Source organism: Mustela nivalis, assembly GCF_964662115.1.
Source record: "Mustela nivalis genome assembly, chromosome: 14".
NCBI lineage: Eukaryota > Metazoa > Chordata > Mammalia > Carnivora > Mustelidae > Mustela > Mustela nivalis.
In genome coordinates, this window is record NC_139033.1 from 46681106 (window position 1) to 46701501 (window position 20396).

Below are 20396 nucleotides of genomic sequence, written 5' to 3' on the forward strand. Positions count from 1 at the left end.
ATAAGGGGTAACTCTGACGTTGGTTATATACTGTAAAATACATTTACTGTTCTCCACCCATCCCTAATATATTTTAAATATATTTTAAATAGGATTTAATTAAACATTATGCAGCCATTAAAAATCACAAAGCCTAATGATGTGGAGACATTTTTATAACATAACATTATGCCATAAAGGCAGTATAAAAATTATATACAGTACTAGAGTGGGTCTCGAAGTATGGTCCTAGGACCAGCAGTGTCCACAGCACCTGGGAGCTCCTTAGAAACCCAAATTTCTGCTCTCACCCTGGATGGAGGAAATGAAAAATTCTGGGAGTGGGGTCCCACAATCTGTGTTTCAGTGAGTCCTCCAGGTAGTTCTGATGCACAATCAGCTTTAGGAACTACTGACTAGTAGATCTCAACCTTTGTTCTGTCCTAGCACATCTGAGGACCATGATGGAGTCCCCTGAGCATTGGTGACATTTGCCACCCTGCTTAAAGCTGTGGAAAGTCATTCCTCTCCTGTTGAGAATTAATGGAATAAATAATGAACTCTAAATAAGCTGATAAATGTACACATTCACTGAGCATGAAAGAAAAAATTTTACAAATGTTAAGTCTAAATCTTTGGAGGGAGGGATTCGTAGATTTTTATAATTGAAAAATTATTTTTAAAAATTTAATTTAGTAGGCATTGATTTATATACATTTCCAGTAACACAGGCAGTTTAAAGGAAAACCTTGATTTTGATTCATTTCCCTTTAAGGTGGAACGAGGAAGCCCTAAGAGCTGCTTCTTATTTTTGGGTTCTGTCCTATGTGAAGTCAACTGGGTCAGTGTGCTCTCTGATGCCTGGAGCCCCAGCCCCCGTCCAGAGACCCGGAGCATGATCGTCTGCCTCCTTTTCATGATGATTTTATTGGCAAAGGAAGATGAGCTGGTAGACCAAGCAGTAAGTGTGGAGGGCCTGTGGTGAAGGCTTGGCAAGGCTTCCTAGGGCCGCACTCCTGCGAGGTTGTAGCTTTTCATTTGTTTCCCTAACACCTGTCACTGTGAGTATCTGCTTGGCATCTGGGATGTGCCTTCAACAGGGGACTGATTCTCTGGGATCATTCATAGTCCCGTTCTGGGTTATGAAGGGAAACACACTGAGTTAGAGAATGCACGTTAGGTTGACTTTACATCTCCTTAATTGCTAGTTCTACCACTAGATCTGAGACTTCCTTTGAAAATTGGGTTCTGAACACTTAAAAGTTAATCTATTTTTGCCAAGACCTTGGCTGTTATTTTCATATTTCTAGCTTCAATAGATGACATCTTAACTGTGCTTATCATATAGACCATCTTAGTGATCACTGTTAACCGGAGATACATATTTCTGGGAAAGTGAAGACTCCAAAACTGAAGGAGTATGTATTGTATTTTTAGGATTCACCTCTCCTGAACCTCCTTGGACAAACAAGCTCACTCTCGTGGCATCTCGTGGATACCGTGTCCTACCAGAGCGTGCTTGGTTATTTCAGCAGCCATTACCAGCCAGCCATCATCCTGGCAAAGGAATCTTCTGCGGAACTAATCATGAAGCTCCTGAGAGTGTCTGCAGGCCTTTCCATCCCTATTGACAGCCAGAAACATCTTGTAGGTTGAGTGGGTGCTTTAAAAGGCAGAGTGTTCTTCAGGTCGTGGTAGTGGGGGTGCTGCTGAGGACAGTCTCAAACCCCGTGATGGCTCAGCTGAGCTTTGGAGGATGTGTGTCATGGTGTACTCCTCTTCTGGCCTTTCAGGTCTTGTAGTTTTAACTACCTCTCTTGGTAAACCTTCACTTACTAGCTGTACCAAACGCTAACAAGAAGTCAAAAGGACTGAGAGCGGCCACCGTTGGTTTAGAGATAGGGATGCCATTAGCAGCAGAATGGCAGCGAAGGTACGAGCATGCATTTGAGGCCTGACAAACTCTGGCCCCCAGCTTACTGCCATTCTGATGTCGGTTTTCTCATCTGAATTGGAAATAATATTTTGTCTCAAAGTGTTGTGAGAGTTAAATCAGATAGTGAACATAGAGGTTTTTGGAAAAGTTTCTGGCAAGTAATCAGTGTGTAGTTAAGTTGCTATTGAAGTAGTGAAAAAGAAGAGTGTTCTGGAATGTGGGAGGATGTGGGTGCTGGAGTAAGTGTTACCACAGATTTGCATATCCCTAGACATAGGGCCCTTAGACACATACCTGTCTTCATGTGGCCTCCTGCTGTGTCCCCACCTCTCCTTCCCGGAAGCATTCAGAGCAGTGACACGCCCCCAGGGAATACTCAGTTAACACCTCTGGGGTGGATTCTATGAATGCTCCTTTTGTTGTTTGTCAGGATGCAGTTCCAAAGTGCCGAGCCTTCACTCATCAGATGGTTCAGTTCCTCAGCTCCCTGGAACAAAATGGAAAAATCACCTTAGCCGTCCTAGAAAAGGAGATGTCTAAGCTCTTGGATGATATTATCGTCTTTAACCCACCTGGTGAGTGGCCACGGGCAGTCATATCTTCGTTCCGTCGGTGAATCCCTGCTGTGTGAGGCCTTCTGAGATCAGGGGGTGCTGGGCAGGACACTTTCCATCTTGTTCCCACAGAAGTGGTGCTGGGAAAGAGGACAGGCTCCCAGGGACATTGTCATCTCAGCACGGGGGGAGGCACAAAAGAACTTGAGGAGGGGTTGACACTGTCAGATGCTGGTGAGGCTAACGGGACTGAGGACCTAGCTAGACAGCTGGAGTCAGTAAGTAGGAGGGAGCCAGAGACGGCCCCTGTGTGGCCTTCCAACATGCTTTCGCTCCTCACTGAAAGAGCCCTTCAGAGTCGCCTGGAGACGTGTAAAGAAACTGTGTGTGGAGAACTCATGCTCCTGGCAGTTGGTGGACAGGGTGTCCTGACTTCTGCTGAAAAGAACTAAGAATGCTGGACAAAGTGTTTTTAAGAAACCAACAATGAAACTTGTCATGAGGTGGTGGAAAATCTTAGAAGTCAGAAGCTAAGTGGGAGGAGGAACCTGTCAAGGGAGATGGAGTGCTGAAGCTGGCTCCCCCCGAAGACTTCCACAGAAGTGTCTTAAACTGGGGTGGGGTGGAGTTGGGGGGGCACTAAAGCCCGGGGCCTGCTGGAGACGGGGGCCTGAAAGGAGCTCGTGAGCATCGCCCACACGATGGCATCCTCAGTGGAAGGATGAGCTGGAGATAAACTCGCTCCTGGGAGAGGGGAACAAAGACGTGATCTGTTTGACCTGGGTGTTGGGTCAGATGTCTGTGTGGTGGGGAAAGAGCTACCTCTTTTGAAAAAATAGTAGGCATAAGTTGACCCTCATATGGGTCTGAGGCACAAATTCCTACTGCTTAGATTGTCCAGAGAAAAATCCCTCAACCTGGGAACTAAGTTTAAGTGCTTTGGGTTGGCAGTGCCATTAGATGCCTGGTAGAGAGCACCCTCAGAGCTGTGTTGGAGAAACCCATCTTCAGCTCTGGCCTCAGAGTTCCAAGGAGTATGAACTCAGAGTTTAAAAAAAAGAAGTCATAAAATACACAAGGAAAATACACACACACACACACACGGAAACATAGCACCACAAGCAAGTCAGTAGAGAATGACTTAAGATATTGGAATAATTAGTACAGTAAACAAAAAAGTACTTTTATCTATTTGTTGAAATGAGAGAGATTTGAAAATGTCCATAAAGAGCAAGAAATTACAGAAACAGCTTTGAGAGAGAATCCAATATTCTAGAAATGTAAAATACAACACTTATAATAAAAACTTAATGGGTTAGTTTAACACCAGGTTCAACTCATCTGAAGAGAAAATTAGTAAACCCGGAGAATAAATATGAAGATGGTATCCAGAATGTAGAGCGGATGGAGGAAGAACGTGGAGGGGAGGTTAGAGGGCCTAGGGGACAGGCCAGGATGGAACGTACATGCAGTCATCTAGTCAGAATTCCCAGAGAGGACAGACAGAAAGGGGGGTGGGTGGGGGCAGTAATAGCCGGAGAGACAGCAGGGCTGAGAATTTTCCAGGGCTGATGAGCACAACACTCCTTGGGTTCAGCGAATCCTAAGCAGGACAGAGAAATTCACACCTCTACACACTTCACACTGTGGTGACACTACACAAGCACCAGGAACAAAGGAAACAATTTTCACATCCAGGAAGGACAGACAAATGGGCAGACAGAAGGACACCTACAAAGGAACAACATTTACGCTGAACACTGACTTTTCAGTAGCAACAAAGGAAGCCGAGACCGTGGAACAGCTTTAGTGTGCTGTGAGGAGATGACCTGTAACCGGGAGCTGTAAGCTAAGAGAGACCATCTGTCAAGGGTGAGAGTGATCTAAAGATGCTTTCATTGAAAAGAGTGTTTGTCCTCATGACATCACTGAAGGAAATCCCAAAGCCTGTTTTTTAGGTAGAAGTAGAGTGATCGCAAGTAAAAAGACTTGGATTATAAACAGGTAAAGTAGGCAGAGAAAGTGGTAAAATGTTAGGCACATACGGAAAACTACAGTAATCATGCATTTAGTGGTTTAAAAAGCAAAAGCTAAAATCAAACTGTATGACCACAAGTATACGTAAGTTAGGAAGGAGGTTGAGTTAAAAGCATTCTAAAGTTTTAGTATTGTTCGAGAGCTCAATAAACTGATTAAATTTACATCTTGATAAAATGTGAATGTTGAAATTGCTAAGAAATTCACTAGAAGTATAGAAATAAAATGTATAATTTCCAAGTTAGTGGAGAGAGATAAAAAGGAATGGCCAAAATGCATTTGGTCCAAAGAAGACAAGAAAAGAAGCTTGGAGAAGGTGAGAAAAATACCCAAAATAAGATAGTAAAGTTTAAGTACATCAGTAAATGTAAGTGGACTGACGCTCAGCTTAAAAGACAAAGTTTGTCTGTCAGCCTGGACTAATAATGAACAGTATCAAGCTTTAAGCTGTTTCTAAAAAGTACATACAGAGTGTAGGCTCTAGAAAGCTTTTGATAAGGCAGTCATATCAGGCGATTACTAAAACAGAAAGCTGGTGTAGTAGATTAATTTTGGATGGATAGGACTGTGAGGCAGAAAGCGTTACAGAGCCAGATGATCTCTAGGGTGTTTTCCTGCTTTGAAGTTGCATGATAAAATAAATAAATAAATAAATAAGAGCTAAAGAGAGTCTTTGAAAATTGATAAAAGGTTTAATTCACCAGGAAGATATAATAATGATAAGTGTATTTGTACCTACTTACACGGTAGCAGCTGCAAATACCTGAAGTGAAAACTGACATAGTTAGGAGGAGAAAAGTCAGATCCACTCAACGGTAAGAGATTTTGCCTTACATCTCACAGTAGTTGAAGAAGTTGAAGGAGAATCAGGCTGTAGGAAGTCTGAAGGGCCTTGCTGGGTCTTGTGTGCACATGGACAAGGATTTGTGTGCCCCATACGTGCAGAATTCACGCGGTGAGAGTTCACACGGTGTGAGTCCCCCTCAGAATGGCTAAGAAGCCTCACCCTCCGATCAGCTTGGAGGCAGTCTCCACCAATCCCAAAGGACCAGTGAGCGACAGACCTCACACTTTCTAACCACAGTGCAGCGAATTTAGGAATCAATAACAAACTATAACTCTACCCTGGAAATTAAGAAGCAGACTGATGAGCAAAGAAACGATCATAATAGAAATTTAGAAGATTTAGAACTGGATAAAAAACCAGAATGCATCCAAACTGTGGGGTGTGGCTAAAGTGGGACTTAGTTTCTTGGCCTTCGATGCGTATATTAAAATTGTGAAAAGATGAAGGTTACTAAGATAAGAATCCAGCTTAAGAAGTTATAAAAAGAACAGCAAAATACAACCAAAGACTGTGGAAGGAGAGAGAGAATAATCCAGAGAATATACATAGGAAGGGAGTGAGTGAGAAGATCAGTGAAAATGGCAAATAAGCGCGTAGGCGAATGTACAGGAAACGTGACTGTCTAAAGCAGTAGTAACAGTAATGCCTGCCAGGGTTAAGACACCAGCAGGGAGAGAGCTGGTGGGAGTCAGAGTGTTACAGAGCCCTGGCACCGTCTTGGAGCTGGTTAACATTCAGACTTTGGAAAGTCAAGAGTGCACGTGCAGTTGGTCAGGCAACCACTCTAAGAATGTTGGAATGTGTTCAGCTTCCAGACCAGAGGAGGAAAAAAGGAATAAGAAATAATGAACTAAAGATCAAAAAAGGGATGTAGAATTGGAGTAATAAATGGAAAGTATATTGTAAGGTTGTAGATTTAGACCCAGTTACATCAGGAATTACATTAAATATGAGTGACTAAAATGATCACACTGGATGAAAGAAGGAAGAAGAAGACAACCCAGTAGAACAAATGAACAAGTCCCTTGAATTGACATTTTACGAAAGAGATTATCCAAATGACCGGTATATTTACAGAAAGGTGCTAACCATGTTCATCACCAGGGAAATGCAGATTCAACCCTTAGTGACAGGTGATGACACAGCCACCAGAATGAGTACAGTTAAGGTTTTTTTTTTTTGTTTTTTTTTTTAAGATTTTATTTATTTATTTAGTTGACAGATCAGAAGTAGGCAGAGAGGCAGGCAGAGAGAGAGGGGGGGGGAGCAGGCTCCCTGCTGAGCAGAGAGCCCGATGCGGGGCTTGATCCCAGGACCCTGGGATCATGACCTGAGCCGAAGGCAGAGGCTTTAACCCACTGAGCCACCCAGGCGCCCCACAGTTAAGGTTTTGATACCAGGTTGGTGAGTACATGGTCAGTGGAACTCATGTACTGCTGGCCACAGAGGACCTGGTACAACCATTTTTATTTATTTATTTATTTATAATTTTTTTAAAAAATTTATTTATTTGACAGATCACAAGTAGGCAGAGAGGCAGGCAGAGAGAGGAAGGGAAGCAGGCTCCCTGCTGAACAGGGAGCCCGATGCGGGGCTCGATCCCAGGACGCTGGGATCATGACCCGAGCCGAAGGCAGAGGCTGCAACCCACTGAGCCACCCAGGCACCCCGGTACAACCATTTTTAAAACTTGGCATCCATCATCTAATAGTTTGTGCATCCTGTGACTCAGAATTCTGCCCCTTGGAATATTCCAAAAGAAACGCACCTGTACCCTGGGAGATGTGAACAGTTTCTGTAGCTCTGCATCTGAGTGGGAAAACCAGAAACAACCCACGTGTTCAGTAGATGAATTGTTGTAGTATATTTATATAATAGAATACAGCAGTGAAAATCTGCCACCACGTGGATGGATCTCACAAACATTCTAGTGTTTACTTAAATACCATTTGAAAATAGGCAACTGCAGTATTGAGGGAAGCATAGCAATTGAAAGCTGGGGTCATTGTCTGAGTTGGTTGGAACTGGTAAATAATTGGTTGAAATGTCTTAAACATACCTGCAGTATAGAATGGTATATAAGATGGTATTAAAAGCAGAGTCTGGAACCTGACTGCCTGGGTTTTCTACCTGCTGACTGTGTGATTGTACAAGTTGTATAACTTCATCTGCAAAATGGGGATAATAGTCGTACTACCTGTTTCATATGGGTATTGTAAGCCTGGGATGAGACAGTGCACTCCACCTTTTAGCATCAGCCCGTCTAGCTAGTAACACCCAGTCAATGTTAAAAAAAAAAAAAAAAAAAAAGACAGATTAGCAGGTGATACCAGAGAAACGGTTTTAGAATTGATTAAATGTGTTTAGGCTGTGAAGGTCAGATAATGGCTGGCCAAGTACAGGAGAGGAGGTCGTTCTAGAAGATCTTTCTCAGAAGAGTTATGGGAGCAGATCTGGTTTTTAAGAGAATGTTTGTTGTCTGTGTTATTGATGCATAGGGAGAGGAGAGGGTAGAATCTATTGGGAGGCTCACTGTGTAAGTTTTTTGTTCCTATGAGTCATCTTAAAAGGCACATTAAAATTGCAATTGCTTTTGAGCTGAAATTCAGAGATAAGGAGATAAGGTCTTAGAGAAGAATGCCAGTTCCCATGGCAATACATGACGAAATACACACTTAAACACATAACGTTGTTGAACTTTGATCTAGAACTTTGGTTTCTGAAGTCCTTGCTTGATCATTATTAGGTCTTATAATAACATTACCTTAGGGTTTATTTAACACTTGCAGGTGGGTGAGTTTGATTTGATAGCTGTGGTAAGGCCCAGACTCCCCCTGCTCTCACTGACATGAATACGGAAGCCTTGTGGTGACAAAGGCCTACTTCTTTCCATTAAAAAATTTTACCTAGCTCAAGAAGAATTAGAAATAGTTGGGCAAAAACTATAGCCCTTTGAATAGTTTTCTCCACAAACACCTGGTGAGCAAGGTTTTTGTTTTGGGTTGTGAGGAAGGAATCCACCTCCTTAACCGCTCATTTACGGTGTCTTGTACAGTGAACTTGCATTTTCTTACATGCTGTGTTCTTTTCATCTCTGGTTTGTTTTTTTGTTTTTTGTTTTTTGTTTTTGAAAGACCCATTTAAAATTTCAGTCTGTCCACTTATTTAAAAAACAAAGAAATGAGAGCTGATTAAGTTAGCTCTTTTAAGAAGGTTTAAAGGTGTTTCTTTACTTTAATATTTTGTTTTTAGTAATAACCTCTCTTCCTTGTAAATCACACGAGAGTATTGACAGCTTTGGTAGTGGTGAGTGTGGAGGTATTTTTTTCTAGTGGGTTTATCACGTGACTTCTGAGATCTGTGTTCTTGGTTTTCCAGATGAGCAAAGTTTGGAAGCTAATGTCTGAGTAAGCATGTTCTGATAAATAATTTGGTCTTCCATGCCAGCTGGATAACATCTCTTTATTAAAGTCTTGCTCGGCCACTTGCTATACCCAAGGGTCTCTCGGTGGTTCCTGCTGTGCCCGTGCGAAGTACTCATGTGCTGCATCCCAACCGTAACAGCGAAGCACCTTGCAGAGCATCTGCTTTGGTTCTCGGGTTCAGCTAGCGGAATTGTAAAAGGTGCCTGGTGTGTAGCCGAGGCTGCTCACAGTCATGCTGGCGTTCCGGCGGCCTCTCACGGTGTGTCTGTGTTCCCCTGCAGACATGGACAGCCAGACCCGACACATGGCCCTCAGCAGCCTCTTCATGGAAGTCCTAATGATGATGAACAATGCGACTATTCCAACGGCAGAGTTCCTCCGGGGCAGTGTCCGGACCTGGATTGGCCAGAAAGTGCACGGGCTGGTGGTCCTGCCCCTCCTGACAGCAGCCTGTCAGAGCCTGGCTTCCGTCCGCCACATGGCGGAGACCACGGAAGCCTGCATCACTGCCTACTTCAAAGAAGGTACGAAGCTCTCTTTCGGTGGGTCCTTTCCAGGGGAGAGCAAAGCTTTGTCAGAAGGAGGTACCTTTCCTGACCACTCCCCCCAGTGGGTGATAGCGGCACACAGATTTCCTTGTTAAAGTAGCTAATACTTGAGTATACTGTATTTTGTTTTGTTTGCAAAGATCTGCAGTGAGCGTGAGAACCTGTGGCCCATGTCTTTCGGTACAACTATGGTTCTGTTTAGGGAACCCCTAGTTCACTTTACGGTGGTTTGGGGCGTCAGACCAGCCCATTTATGGTGGGCACATTGTGTAAGCCATAGGCCTGGCCACGCTTTTCAAATGCTATAAGCTAGAGTCTTTATATTAAGACCCGCTGTGTTCTTTTTCTCTATTTTTGTCATTTGTTAAAATGAGTTTTCATGTAAGTCTTTTTATTGCTTTTTGTCACATCTTTTAAACTATTATAAAGAGCTCAATCCCCACCCCACCCTTGCCTTTAAAAAATCTTTCTTATTCCCTAACCTTCCCCTAAACTCTGATTCTGGAAACAATGTGGTCTGGTTAAGAAGAATGGCTCGGATTAGCACAGCTCAACTCATACCCTGACACACGATTGTGCACACAGTGGGCGAGAAAGAAGGGTGTTAGAGTAAGGAGGCTGAGGTGCTCATAACCTACCCGTGTCCTTTCTTGGCAAACCCATGACCTATCCCCATGTGACCCCATGGAAGGTGCTGTGCATGTCACCATCTCCCCACTGTCATTCCCCTCAAAGACTTGAGAACCATTAGGATAACACTCTTGCTTCAAATTCATTCATGCTACTAAAATAAAAAAAAATTTTTTTCGGGGCGCCTGGGTGGCTCAGTGGGTTAAGCCGCTGCCTTCGGCTCAGGTCATGATCTCGGGGTCCTGGGATCGAGTCCCGCATCGGGCTCTCTGCTCAGCAGGGAGCCTGCTTCCCTCTCTCTCTCTCTGCCTGCCTCTCCATCTACTTGTGATTTCTCTCTGTCAATAAATAAATAAAATCTTTAAAAAAAAAAAATTTTTTTTTTCAATTGATTTTCACTGAGGGATGAGTCCAACAAAGCTTTGGAAAAGCGGAACTACTTCAGTAGGATAGAATAATAATTTTCCTTGGAAAAGCATAAATTTTCATAACATACTTAAAAGGTATTAGATGAAGAATCTTAGATGACTGGACAGGCAGTGTCTACCTGCAATTTTAATGACCATACAAAGACAAGAAGGGTGACTGTGAGAACACGGAGTTCTGATTTTGGCCCTCTGCAGTGGCTAGTGGGGGCACTGGCCCTCAGCACAGGGACTTTCCAGTGTAAGCGGCTGCCATGCTTCCCTTGGGTGGCCTCCGGGGACCTCCGTGGGCTTGACATGAAGCCTAAAGTGAAAAGACTCATGACAGCAGTTAAATAATTTGATTCCTGTTTTAATCTTGCTGTCTTTTCTTGGTGTTCTTTTCTTAGGTTCCCTCAATCAGAATTTAGGATGGGGCCCCATTCTAGTGTCCCTTCAAGTTCCTGAGCTCACCATAGAAGAATTTCTGCAGGAGTGCCTGTCCCTCGGCAGTTACCTGACTCTGTATGTCTACTTGCTTCAGTGTTTAAACAGCGAGCAGACGCTAAGGAACGAAATGAAAGTGCTGCTCATCTTAAGCAAGTGGTTGGAACAGGTGTATCCGAGGTTCGTAGGCCTGTAGCTGTGTATCACACTCACTGTATTATTACCTGTTAGCGCAGCCTTTTAAAGTACTGAGTGTGCCCTATACTTAAAATTCAAATGTGGACTTTCAGTTAAATAGAAAGACTGCACTTCTAATTTTGTTTTCCTCCGGGCCCTCCTCCTGCCCCACAGCTCTGCGCAGGAAGAGGCCAAGCTATTTCTGTGGTGGCACCAAGTCCTGCAGCTCTCGCTGATGCAGACGGAGCAGTGTGATTCGGTCTTGACAGAATCGGTCATTCGAGTTCTGCTCATGCTTCAGAGCAGGCTGAGCCTGCTGGCGGAGGAGAGGCTCGGCTCTGGGATTCTGGGGGCAATCGGGCTGGGCCGGAAGTCGCCCCTGTCTAACAGGTAAGGAGGTACCTGCCACCGCTCTTGGAAATGGGCCTTGGCATCTGGTCCTGCTCAGGGATTGTGATGATTCAGTAGGTTTTTTGACTTTTAAGGGCTAGGGTTCCCCATAGATTAAGAGGGGAAAATCAGCACCTGATTACATTTTTATACTTTTTTAAAACATTTTTATTTTTTTCTCATTTTAGAACAACTTTGTTTTCACATCTAAAAAATGTTTTCTTAGTCGTATCTCTTGTCATGTTTTGACTTTGTAACCTGACCACACTGTGATTTCGGCCTGATTTTGAGCCAGTGAGGGTGTGCAAGGTTAGGTAAAATACCCCAGTTAGCTTCTTCACTGCGTGCTTTGTCAGGTCCCCCAGGTCCCACGAGGCACTCAGTCTCCTAGAACTGGAAGTCAGGACGAGTTGAAGTTAACTGATAAGAAGGGTAAATAATGAGAAACAAGTCTTAAGTTTTTCTTGCTAAGAAATTCCGGAGCATGAAAGAATTTGCCACTCGCCTCCCTTTTATCTCACTTATTTGCATAAAGGTTTTCTTTCCAAACCCTTATCAGTGTTGAAAAGAATTCTCTTAGGATTCTCATGTCAGCATTCTTACGGAATAGCCCATCCTCTTGTTGCAACTTTGGGAATCACTCAGTCCAAACCGGTTGAGGACATGTCTTTGTTTGTGATAGAATTTAGCAGGACTTTGTGATTTCTGGGGCGCCTGGGTGGATCAGTGGGTTAAAGCCTCTGCCTTCCGCTCAGGTCATGATCCCAGAGTCCTGGGATCGAGCCCCACATCGGGCTCTCTGCTTGGTGGGGAGCCTGCTTCCTCCTCTCTCTCTGCCTACTTGTGATCTCTGTCTGTCAAATAAATAAATAAAATCTTTAAAAAAAAAATTGTGGTAGACTATAGGTAACATAAAATTTTATAATGGCAACTCTTTTAAAACGTGCAATGCAGTAGCATTTAGTACATACATGGTGTTGCAGCCGTCAACCACTGTCTCTTTCCAGAATGTTTCTGTCACTCCAACAGGAAATCTGACACCCTTGAAATAGTTACTCTCTAGACCCCTGTCCCCTGCATCTCTTGACAGCCACTAGTTGACTTGCCAACTTTATTGAATCTACTCTGGACATTTCATATAAATGGAATCACATAGTATGTGACCTCGTGTCTGGCTTCTGTGACTTAGCATGAAGTTTCAAGACTCACCTGTGTTTTATCATGTAACTGTACCCCACCTTTTTTAACGGCTGAGTAATATTCCGCTGTGTGATGTCCCACATTTTGTTTATCCATTCATCATTTGATAGGCATTTGTGTTGTTTACACTTTTTGGCTGTTGTAAATAGTGTCACTGTGAAGTTCGTTTACAGATGTTTGTTAGAACACCTGTTTTCTGTTCTTTTGGGCATATGCCCAGGGGTGGAATTGCTGGGTCATATGGTCACTCTGTCACTGAGCAACTGCCTAAACCTATTTTCCTACCCCATCTCTCACATTCACACCAGCAACATCTGAGAGTTCCAGTTATTTCTACATGCTTGCAGGACTTTTCTTCTTGAGTCTGAGTGTTGCTTACCTTTTTGGGCAGTGATAATGGAAGGAAAATTAATGTTCCTTCTTAATCTTTTTTAAGATTTGCCTGCAAAGGCTAATAACAACATTAGGTCTGAATTGTGTTTATCTTGTTTTTAAAGAGAAAATGTATTTATTTGTAAAATATTTCCTTTAATAGTCATTTACTTCTGACTTCTCCCTGACACCTAAGGTTCCGAGTGGTTGCTCGAGGCATGGCCGCCTTCCTTTCGGTTCAGGTTCCTTCGGAGGATCAGATCCGTTTGAAGCCTGGCACGGAATTACATCTGACCCCAAAAGCTCAGCAGGTCAGTAAAAACAGCTTTCAGCTCCGGGGTAGGAGTCCTTCAGCCGGCCTGCCCAGGAGTCAGGGAGGTGGCAGTGCTGGTCTTTACACATGACAATAGCACGAGGATGTGATTGTCCCCGAGTAGCTCTTTGGTGTGCTTTGCGTGCTGGGAAATGGTTACTGCATGTGTCTGCCTCAGGTTTTAAACCACCTTTGTAGGCGCTTGCCGCGAGCACCGTCTCTGTCGCCCTAGCAGAAGCAAGGTCGTGGGCAGACAAGCTGGTCTGGCATCCGATTGGGTTCTGATGAATATGGCTGTGCTCACCGGCCACTTGGTGGGGGCTGGGCACTGGCACCGAAGCTGGGGCCACAGTGGAGACTGAGGTTAGCTGAGCTTTCACTGAGAACCAAGGAATCAGGTCCTGTTCTGTGAGTCTGGAGGCTGACCACGGCTAGCTACTGTTGGAAGGACCAAACAGGGACAGAATGGCAGCTATGATGATAGTTTATTCTAAAACCACCGAAGGCCCCAAGCCAGTGGTCCCATTCCCGTAACTGTTTTGACCTGGAAACGGGCTGGCGGGGTGCATACAGAGGTGTCTCAGATAAAACAATGGCTTGCATTCGTGAGTCTTCAATGCGTGGCAGGCCCTGGTGTAAGTGTTTGCTCACTTGCTAGACCCTTGTAACCAGCTGGGCAATAGGGACAATTTCCTGGTTGTGTGATAGGGAAGGGGAGCGGAGGGGGGCGGGCGCACTAACTTGTGAGTGCTGGGCTGGGGCTCACTCGGTGGCTCCGTCTCACCCCCTTTGCGCTCTGCAGGCCTCTGGGGGAACAGTAAGCACCTGGACCCCCAGCTCCTCGTCTGCGGCCTTGCAGTGTCCGAGCTAGCCAGGTGCTGGGTGATGCCTTAACTCCTGAGAGCAGGCGTCCAGCTGTCCAGTCAGCTGGGGTTTCACAGGCTTCTTGGTCTATAATAATAGGTCTATGCACTACCTGGACCGACCCAACTGCTATCTGAGTTCCTAAAGCCGGTCTGTGAGCCAGGCTGAACCGCCACAGGTGGGCGGGTGATCTCCCGAGGGCCTTGCCTGTCCGCGGGCTTGCCGTTAGAGCGACAACCGCCACCTGTCCCCGTTGATCCTTGTTCTTAGGTTGAACTCTTCACACAGCAGTTCGGTTGGTACCTAAATCTCTCCAGTTTATTTTCTACTCTAGGACCCCCTGGCCATTTATTTCTAAGCTGCCCGTTCATTTACCATCCTCGAAATCTTCTCCCTCCTTGTTTACTGAGCCAAGCAAATTCCACCCTTGAATCTCTGTTTTCTGGTGCAGCGGCCCGCATAGCTGAGGCGGGGGGCCCAGGGGATCTTTATGGCCACAGTCGGCATTCTGGGGGTGGGGGAACTTGTATATTGTTCCGATTTTGTTTTCTCCAAATACAGTCTTTTTCTCTTCTCCCACTATGAAGGAAAGAAATGTTAAAATTACAGGATTAAGAAATGTAGAGGGGCATGGGAGCACCTGCACGGTTTCTGGCAGGCGGAGCCAGAGGAACTTGATCTGTGCTCTGTTGACCGATAGAACTACCTTATTGTTTATCCTCTACAGCACTTAGACGCTCGTTTCTTTTTAATTTCATACAGCTCGTTTAATATGACATGATTTTACAACCTAAGAGCAAACCCAATGGCAAATCAAACATTGCACAGGCCATTGGTCCCTGGGATTTCTGGTTCAGACTCTGGGAAGGAGGAGAGGCAGCAGGTGGTCTGGTGGGGAGGTCTCTGCTTGCACCCCAGCCCCAGTGAAGGAGGCTGAGGCAGGAGCCAGCCAGCCCGCCTGCCACAGGGGCTCTCTGTGCGAACGGTTGGGAAACAGCACAGGCCAGGAGGAAGGAGGGCTGGATGTGGTGGAAGGTGGCTGAAGCCAGACATGCTTGAATTGCTGGCTTCCTTCCCCGGTGGTTAGTCGGTGCCTGCCTCTGGGATTCTACTCTAGTTCTGTAGGCCTTCTGGGGGCTCACAGTTGTACCAGGTAATGGCACGTGTGCTGCCCCTGTGGGAGTCACGTTAACATGCATCTATGCAGTTAACCCTCTTGTGTCTTTTAGGCTCTGACCGCACTTGAATCCTTGCCATCAAGCAAGCAGTATGTTGACTACCAAGATCAGATCTCACAGGCTGCGCAATTTATAAAACATCCTGGCCATTGCCTCCAAGATGGGAAAAGCTTCCTGGCTCTCCTCGTTAACGGTCTCTATCCGGAAGTGCATTACTTGGACAACATACGATAGTAACATCGAGTATCTCAAGAAACCCTGTTGCTGTTTATGTTTACATTTAACTTTGCTGTTGCACAAGTAACTTCGCTCAGTCTCACTGCAGAACTCTGTTTGGCCAATGAGTTAGTTGACTGAGATGTAAGTTGGGAGGCACTAGATACTTCTGTTGTGCATGCACACGTGTGTGTGTGTGTGTGTGTGTGTGTTTTCTTCATTCTTGAAACCTCCTGGGGCCCTTTTAGTGTTGATGTTCACCCGACAGGAGAAACTTCCCGAGTCCCACTTGGGCACAGAACCACTCTGGGTGGCTGGATCCCCAGTCACCTCCCAGGAGCCCGCACAGGGCTCTTGTGTCTCCATGTCTGTCTTCCTTGTTTTATTTAAATCTCAAGACTGCTGTGCCAGATCTCACTGCTTTGGGAATCATGTAGAACCCTCACTTTTGAATCCCATTTTTGCTCCTTCGGGGTAAAAGAAGCTTTGAAAATTTCTGCATTTCTCCCATGGGGAGATATACACCAGCTTACAAGTAGGACTTCTCTCAAAATGGAGAGAACGCCGAATTAAAGTGAGTCATTATCTGAAATGAGGCCACTTGATCCCGATTGTAGTGGACAGCAGAGATGGTGACAAGTCCGTTTCCATCTAGCCATGGTTCTCGTGGGGAAGGAGATGACCCCGCCAACTGAGGTGGCACAGTGGCTGCGTGTTTTGTGTGACTCTCATGGGGGAGAGAGTGTGCTCACTGTAGACGTGATCCCTGTGGAGCCGACCCCAGCGCATTCCCTCTTTCATGTTACTTCCTCTGTCCCTGTAGACATCAGACTTCCCAACTCTTGTTAGACACCGGGCTTGAAATCGGAAGGCCTTGCTCTCTAGAGAGAGGGACAGAGTCAGAACTTGACACTCTGGTCCCTGTGTGTTTCTTCATCCACATTTAAACTCAGATGAAGTTCGCACATCTGCTGAAGCACTTGTCCATGGAAACTTGCTTTTCCCCGTAGCCTGTGCCTTCTGTTGTTGGTAACAGTTCACTCATTACCAACGCCTGTCTGTAGCGTGGCCTTGTTCTGTCGCCAGCTTCTTGTGCCCGTCATTCCCCCCCTGGAATGAACAGTTTGACTTTTGTCTTCCTAATTCTCTTGGCTCAGAATCGATTTTGTTTGTTCAGCTTGCATAATAGGTCTTCTGTTCATGGGTTACTTATAACCCAAGGTTATTTACCTAAAAATACCTGAACTGAGAGCTCTTAGCAGGGGGTAGGGATCTAGGTTAACGGAGTGATAATCTCTTTTCAGATGTCCTTAGCCTGCTTCCCCCAACATGTGGAAGTGTGCAGGAACTGTTCCTCATTTCAGACTTCTCCAGTCAGACAGAGCACTTCTGCCCCACAGATAGAGACAGTCCCCGTGTGTAGGTCACAGGCTGGCTGTCTCAGAGGGGCACGTCACAGAGCTAGCTGGCTTTTGCGGGTCTCCATTTTCAACATCAGGCAGCTTCCCCGTGCTGTGTCAGAAAGGGTTAGAGGCTGAGAATAGTTCCACGGCCGATTTGGCAACACAGATTTTATGATAGGAGGGGCTTTTTGTGCTCTTTTCTCTGAGGAAGCTGTAATTATTGATACCCTAGAATGTGAAAATTTTGAGTGACAGTATGTACATTTTAAAGAAAATTATGATTAACCTATTAATTTTTGAAGGTTTGTAATATTTATAATGTGGTTGGTCTGTAAAAATTACAAAAAATAAAATCAATCTCTGGTTGTAGCTGGCAAGAATATGAATTTTAGGGACCTCACACTGTCTTGTCAAGTATTTCAGTTACAGTTGATGCACTTTTATGCCCGATGTCCTCTGTTTTATCTGACACTGGAACTTGGAATCAGAGATGGTCCGTGAAAGTGCCTCCTCCCTGACTCTTGCAGGCTTAGCAATAGTGGAAGCTCATATTGCTGAGGAGCTTCCTCGGAGCGGCTCTGGGCCGAGAAAGTGCTTTGAAGACAGATAGGTCAGAAGGTGGCAATGCTGCTGTGGCCTCCTGGCGCAGAATAGACCAGCCTCCTGCTTGGCTTTCAGGGCTGACGCGCCTTTGCTGCCCAAAGTAGTAGGCCTCCCGAGCGCACAGGGCCCGTTTCGGAGATGGTTCCCGTGCTATGCACGGCTGTCGAGATCCTGCCAGACCCAGGCCGCCCCCACCTGCCCCGGCGCCACGTGCTTCAGATAGGGACATCAGGCAGCTTCCTGGTTGATGACAGGCACCTGCCCTGCTGCTGCCCCCTATCCCCCGCGCTCTGCAGCACACACAGGATGGTCAGAGAGGCACCCTAGGTCTCCCTACTCCTGGCTCCCGCGCCTAGCCGTGATGAGTGAGTTCGGCGGGAAGCTGGGATGTCCAGACGCTGAGGACGGGAGGTTGTGCTGCTGTGTCTGCTCAGCCTGACGGAGGAGCCGGGACCTGCCCAGCATGTTCCCCAAGCTCCTGGGCACACAGAGAACCTCATCATCTATTTGGGGCTCAGTCACATCTGCTTCCTGGGGTTGCCGGAGTCGCTCAGCTCTGAGGCAAACCCCCGGAGTGGCCTAATCTCACCTGAACCAGGTGCCAACCCCATTCTTCCCGGTCGGTTCCTGAAGTCAGCGTGTCCACGCTGTCCGAAGCAGTGTGTTCATGCCCTTTCTTCCTTTTGAGTGAAGGTGATACACAGTTTTGTACTGGGATTCTCATACTAAGGTTAATGACTTCTCTGGGAGCAGGAAGCAAATGCTATAGAATCGTGACTTTTAAAGTCACATTAGGGCAAAGGAACATTAAAGCTCATCTGGTCCCACTTCTTATTCAGCAGGGATCCCCAGCGCTTCTCCAGCCTCCCCGCCTGACCCCCCTCTTGCCCCCCCCCGCACCCCGCCCAGTAGTCCCGCCCCTCATGGGCAAGCCCACGTGGCCAGTGGCCAGCTATCTCTAGTTCTGCTTGATGTTGTGCCAAAACTGGCCTGATAACACTGGTAACGGTTGGGCTGAAGCAAGCCAGGCCGGGGCTGCTTGCCTATTCTTCAGACAAATCTTCCAACATTTCCAGACCTCATCACACCTCTAACCCCACCCGTCCACCTCTTGGTCTTCAGGCTAAATGCTCAGTGCCTTCTGTTGGCCCTCTAACCCCCAACATCTAACAGGGCTGCTCTTTGGGAAAAGTGCCCAAGTTAGCCCATGGTACTCCAGAAGGGCTGTCCGTGAGTAGCAGGGCCAGGACTCGAGACACATGAGGCTCCAAGGGTACAAACCAGAGGTGGCGTGCACCTGCAGGGTCTGGGGAGTACGCTTCCGTTCTGTGCCCTCCACCCGGCCCCTGCCCTGGGGGTCAGTCACAGCAGCGAGGACCCAGGGGCCGTGGATGGCATCGCTTCTCAGCAGCCCCATGGCTGGTACATTCACTTCATGGTGAATTCACACGCCAGCTGCGGTTGAACAACATTTCTCTCCAAAGACTGGTCTCGCCTCTCTGCATGATTGGCTTCTACCAAGGCTTTGCACCCATCCTTCAAAACTGCTCTTCATTTTGGACCAAGTTTATGGCTTATTTTGAGGTAGTAGCTGAATTTTTTTCTGCCCAGTTAACTTTGTCTTATTAAACAAAATGCAGAGTATGATGTTGGAAACAAACATGTTGCTTTTTTTCTTGTTTTTTTTTAAAACAAGAAACAGACTGATCTTATGTTTGAATCTGGGTTGAGCTGGATAAAGTTCTTGGCTTACGGCCAGGTGCTCATAATTGACCTTGTTCTGGTCCGTTGTGATCCTTACAGAGCCACCAACTGTCCTGTAGAAGCTGTAGTCTATGCTTCCTCCAGGCGGGACAGGTTCCTGATTTCTGATGAGAATAACTTGAAAAATAAAGTTAAACTACTGGCCCTGTTTGGGGGTAATGAGATCGCTTAAGGAATGAATGTTGTTTATTGTAACTTCTATTTTTTAATGTACAGGTGCAATGTGTCTGAGCACTGAAGGTTACCATTTATTTTTCTTTCAATGGCCTAAAACCACTTATGGGGCAACAAGTACTTCCTAATTGTATTTACCCTTTCCTTCCCACATGTCTAGTGTGGCCTTTAAAAACCACGACTTATTTGGTCATTAAATGTGCAATATTCACTTCTTACTCATTGCTCAGCATTTTCCATGCTTGTACAAAGGATGAGTTTTTATATAATGATGAGAAACAGGGAGAAATGAGAATTGGTTTAAGTAAAATTCTGCAAATAAACCAGATTCAAATTTAATTTACATGTGGTGGACATGTCTCGTTTTTCCGCAAGTTGGTTGGCAGGTCTTTTCATCCAGGAATCACACTAAGAAAAAAGTAACTTAGAAAGCTGGTAATGGGTAGAGTGATCTATTGTGACAAGTTGCCGCAACGCACACACGGCCTCTAGTTTCAAAGAGAATCTGATGTTGGGGGTTTAAGGACTGGCATGGACAGGAGGCCCCCGGTGATCCCAGAGGATTCAGGAGAGCCTTGAGAGTCTGTGATGTGGTTGTGACCTGAGGAGGAGGAGGAACCCGAAGCTGCTGGAAGGCTCCATGCCAGAGTTGGGGGTGCGGGGCCCCCAACCCCTCAGAGGGCTGAGCTGGGCTGAGCTGCCAGGGGAGGACCTCGGATCCTGAGCTCTTTCTTACTGTTCGTTTTCATGAACATTTGTAAAACAAGTCTCAAATGGGCCAAAGCGTGGTGGGAAGGTTTGTGCTTTGGGGATTAACATCAATTTGGGATTTCCCTGAACAGGGCCCCTTCCACCCTTGTCTGGGTTTGGTTTCCTTTTCTAGACAGAGTCACAGGATTAAGAGATTGGAAGGTGATTAGAGGCCTGCTGTGCCA

General features: G+C 45.9%; 1 protein-coding gene across 7 annotated transcripts in view; it reads left to right on the forward strand.

Annotated features, from left to right (window-relative positions):
- EPG5 (ectopic P-granules 5 autophagy tethering factor) overlaps positions 1–17289 on the forward strand; it is a 103129-nt gene extending 85840 nt beyond the window's left edge. For all 7 annotated transcript variants that reach the window (XM_082699313.1, XM_082699310.1, XM_082699311.1 and 4 more), the window contains 8 exons: positions 755–940; positions 1417–1626; positions 2346–2490; positions 9060–9302; positions 10771–10987; positions 11159–11374; positions 13143–13257; positions 15353–17289. In XM_082699313.1, the coding sequence (XP_082555439.1) occupies positions 755–940; positions 1417–1626; positions 2346–2490; positions 9060–9302; positions 10771–10987; positions 11159–11374; positions 13143–13257; positions 15353–15535 (1515 nt within the window). In that variant the 3' untranslated portion in view covers positions 15536–17289. The remainder of the gene's footprint in view (positions 1–754; positions 941–1416; positions 1627–2345; positions 2491–9059; positions 9303–10770; positions 10988–11158; positions 11375–13142; positions 13258–15352) is intronic.
- Positions 17290–20396: the final 3107 nt, after the last annotated feature.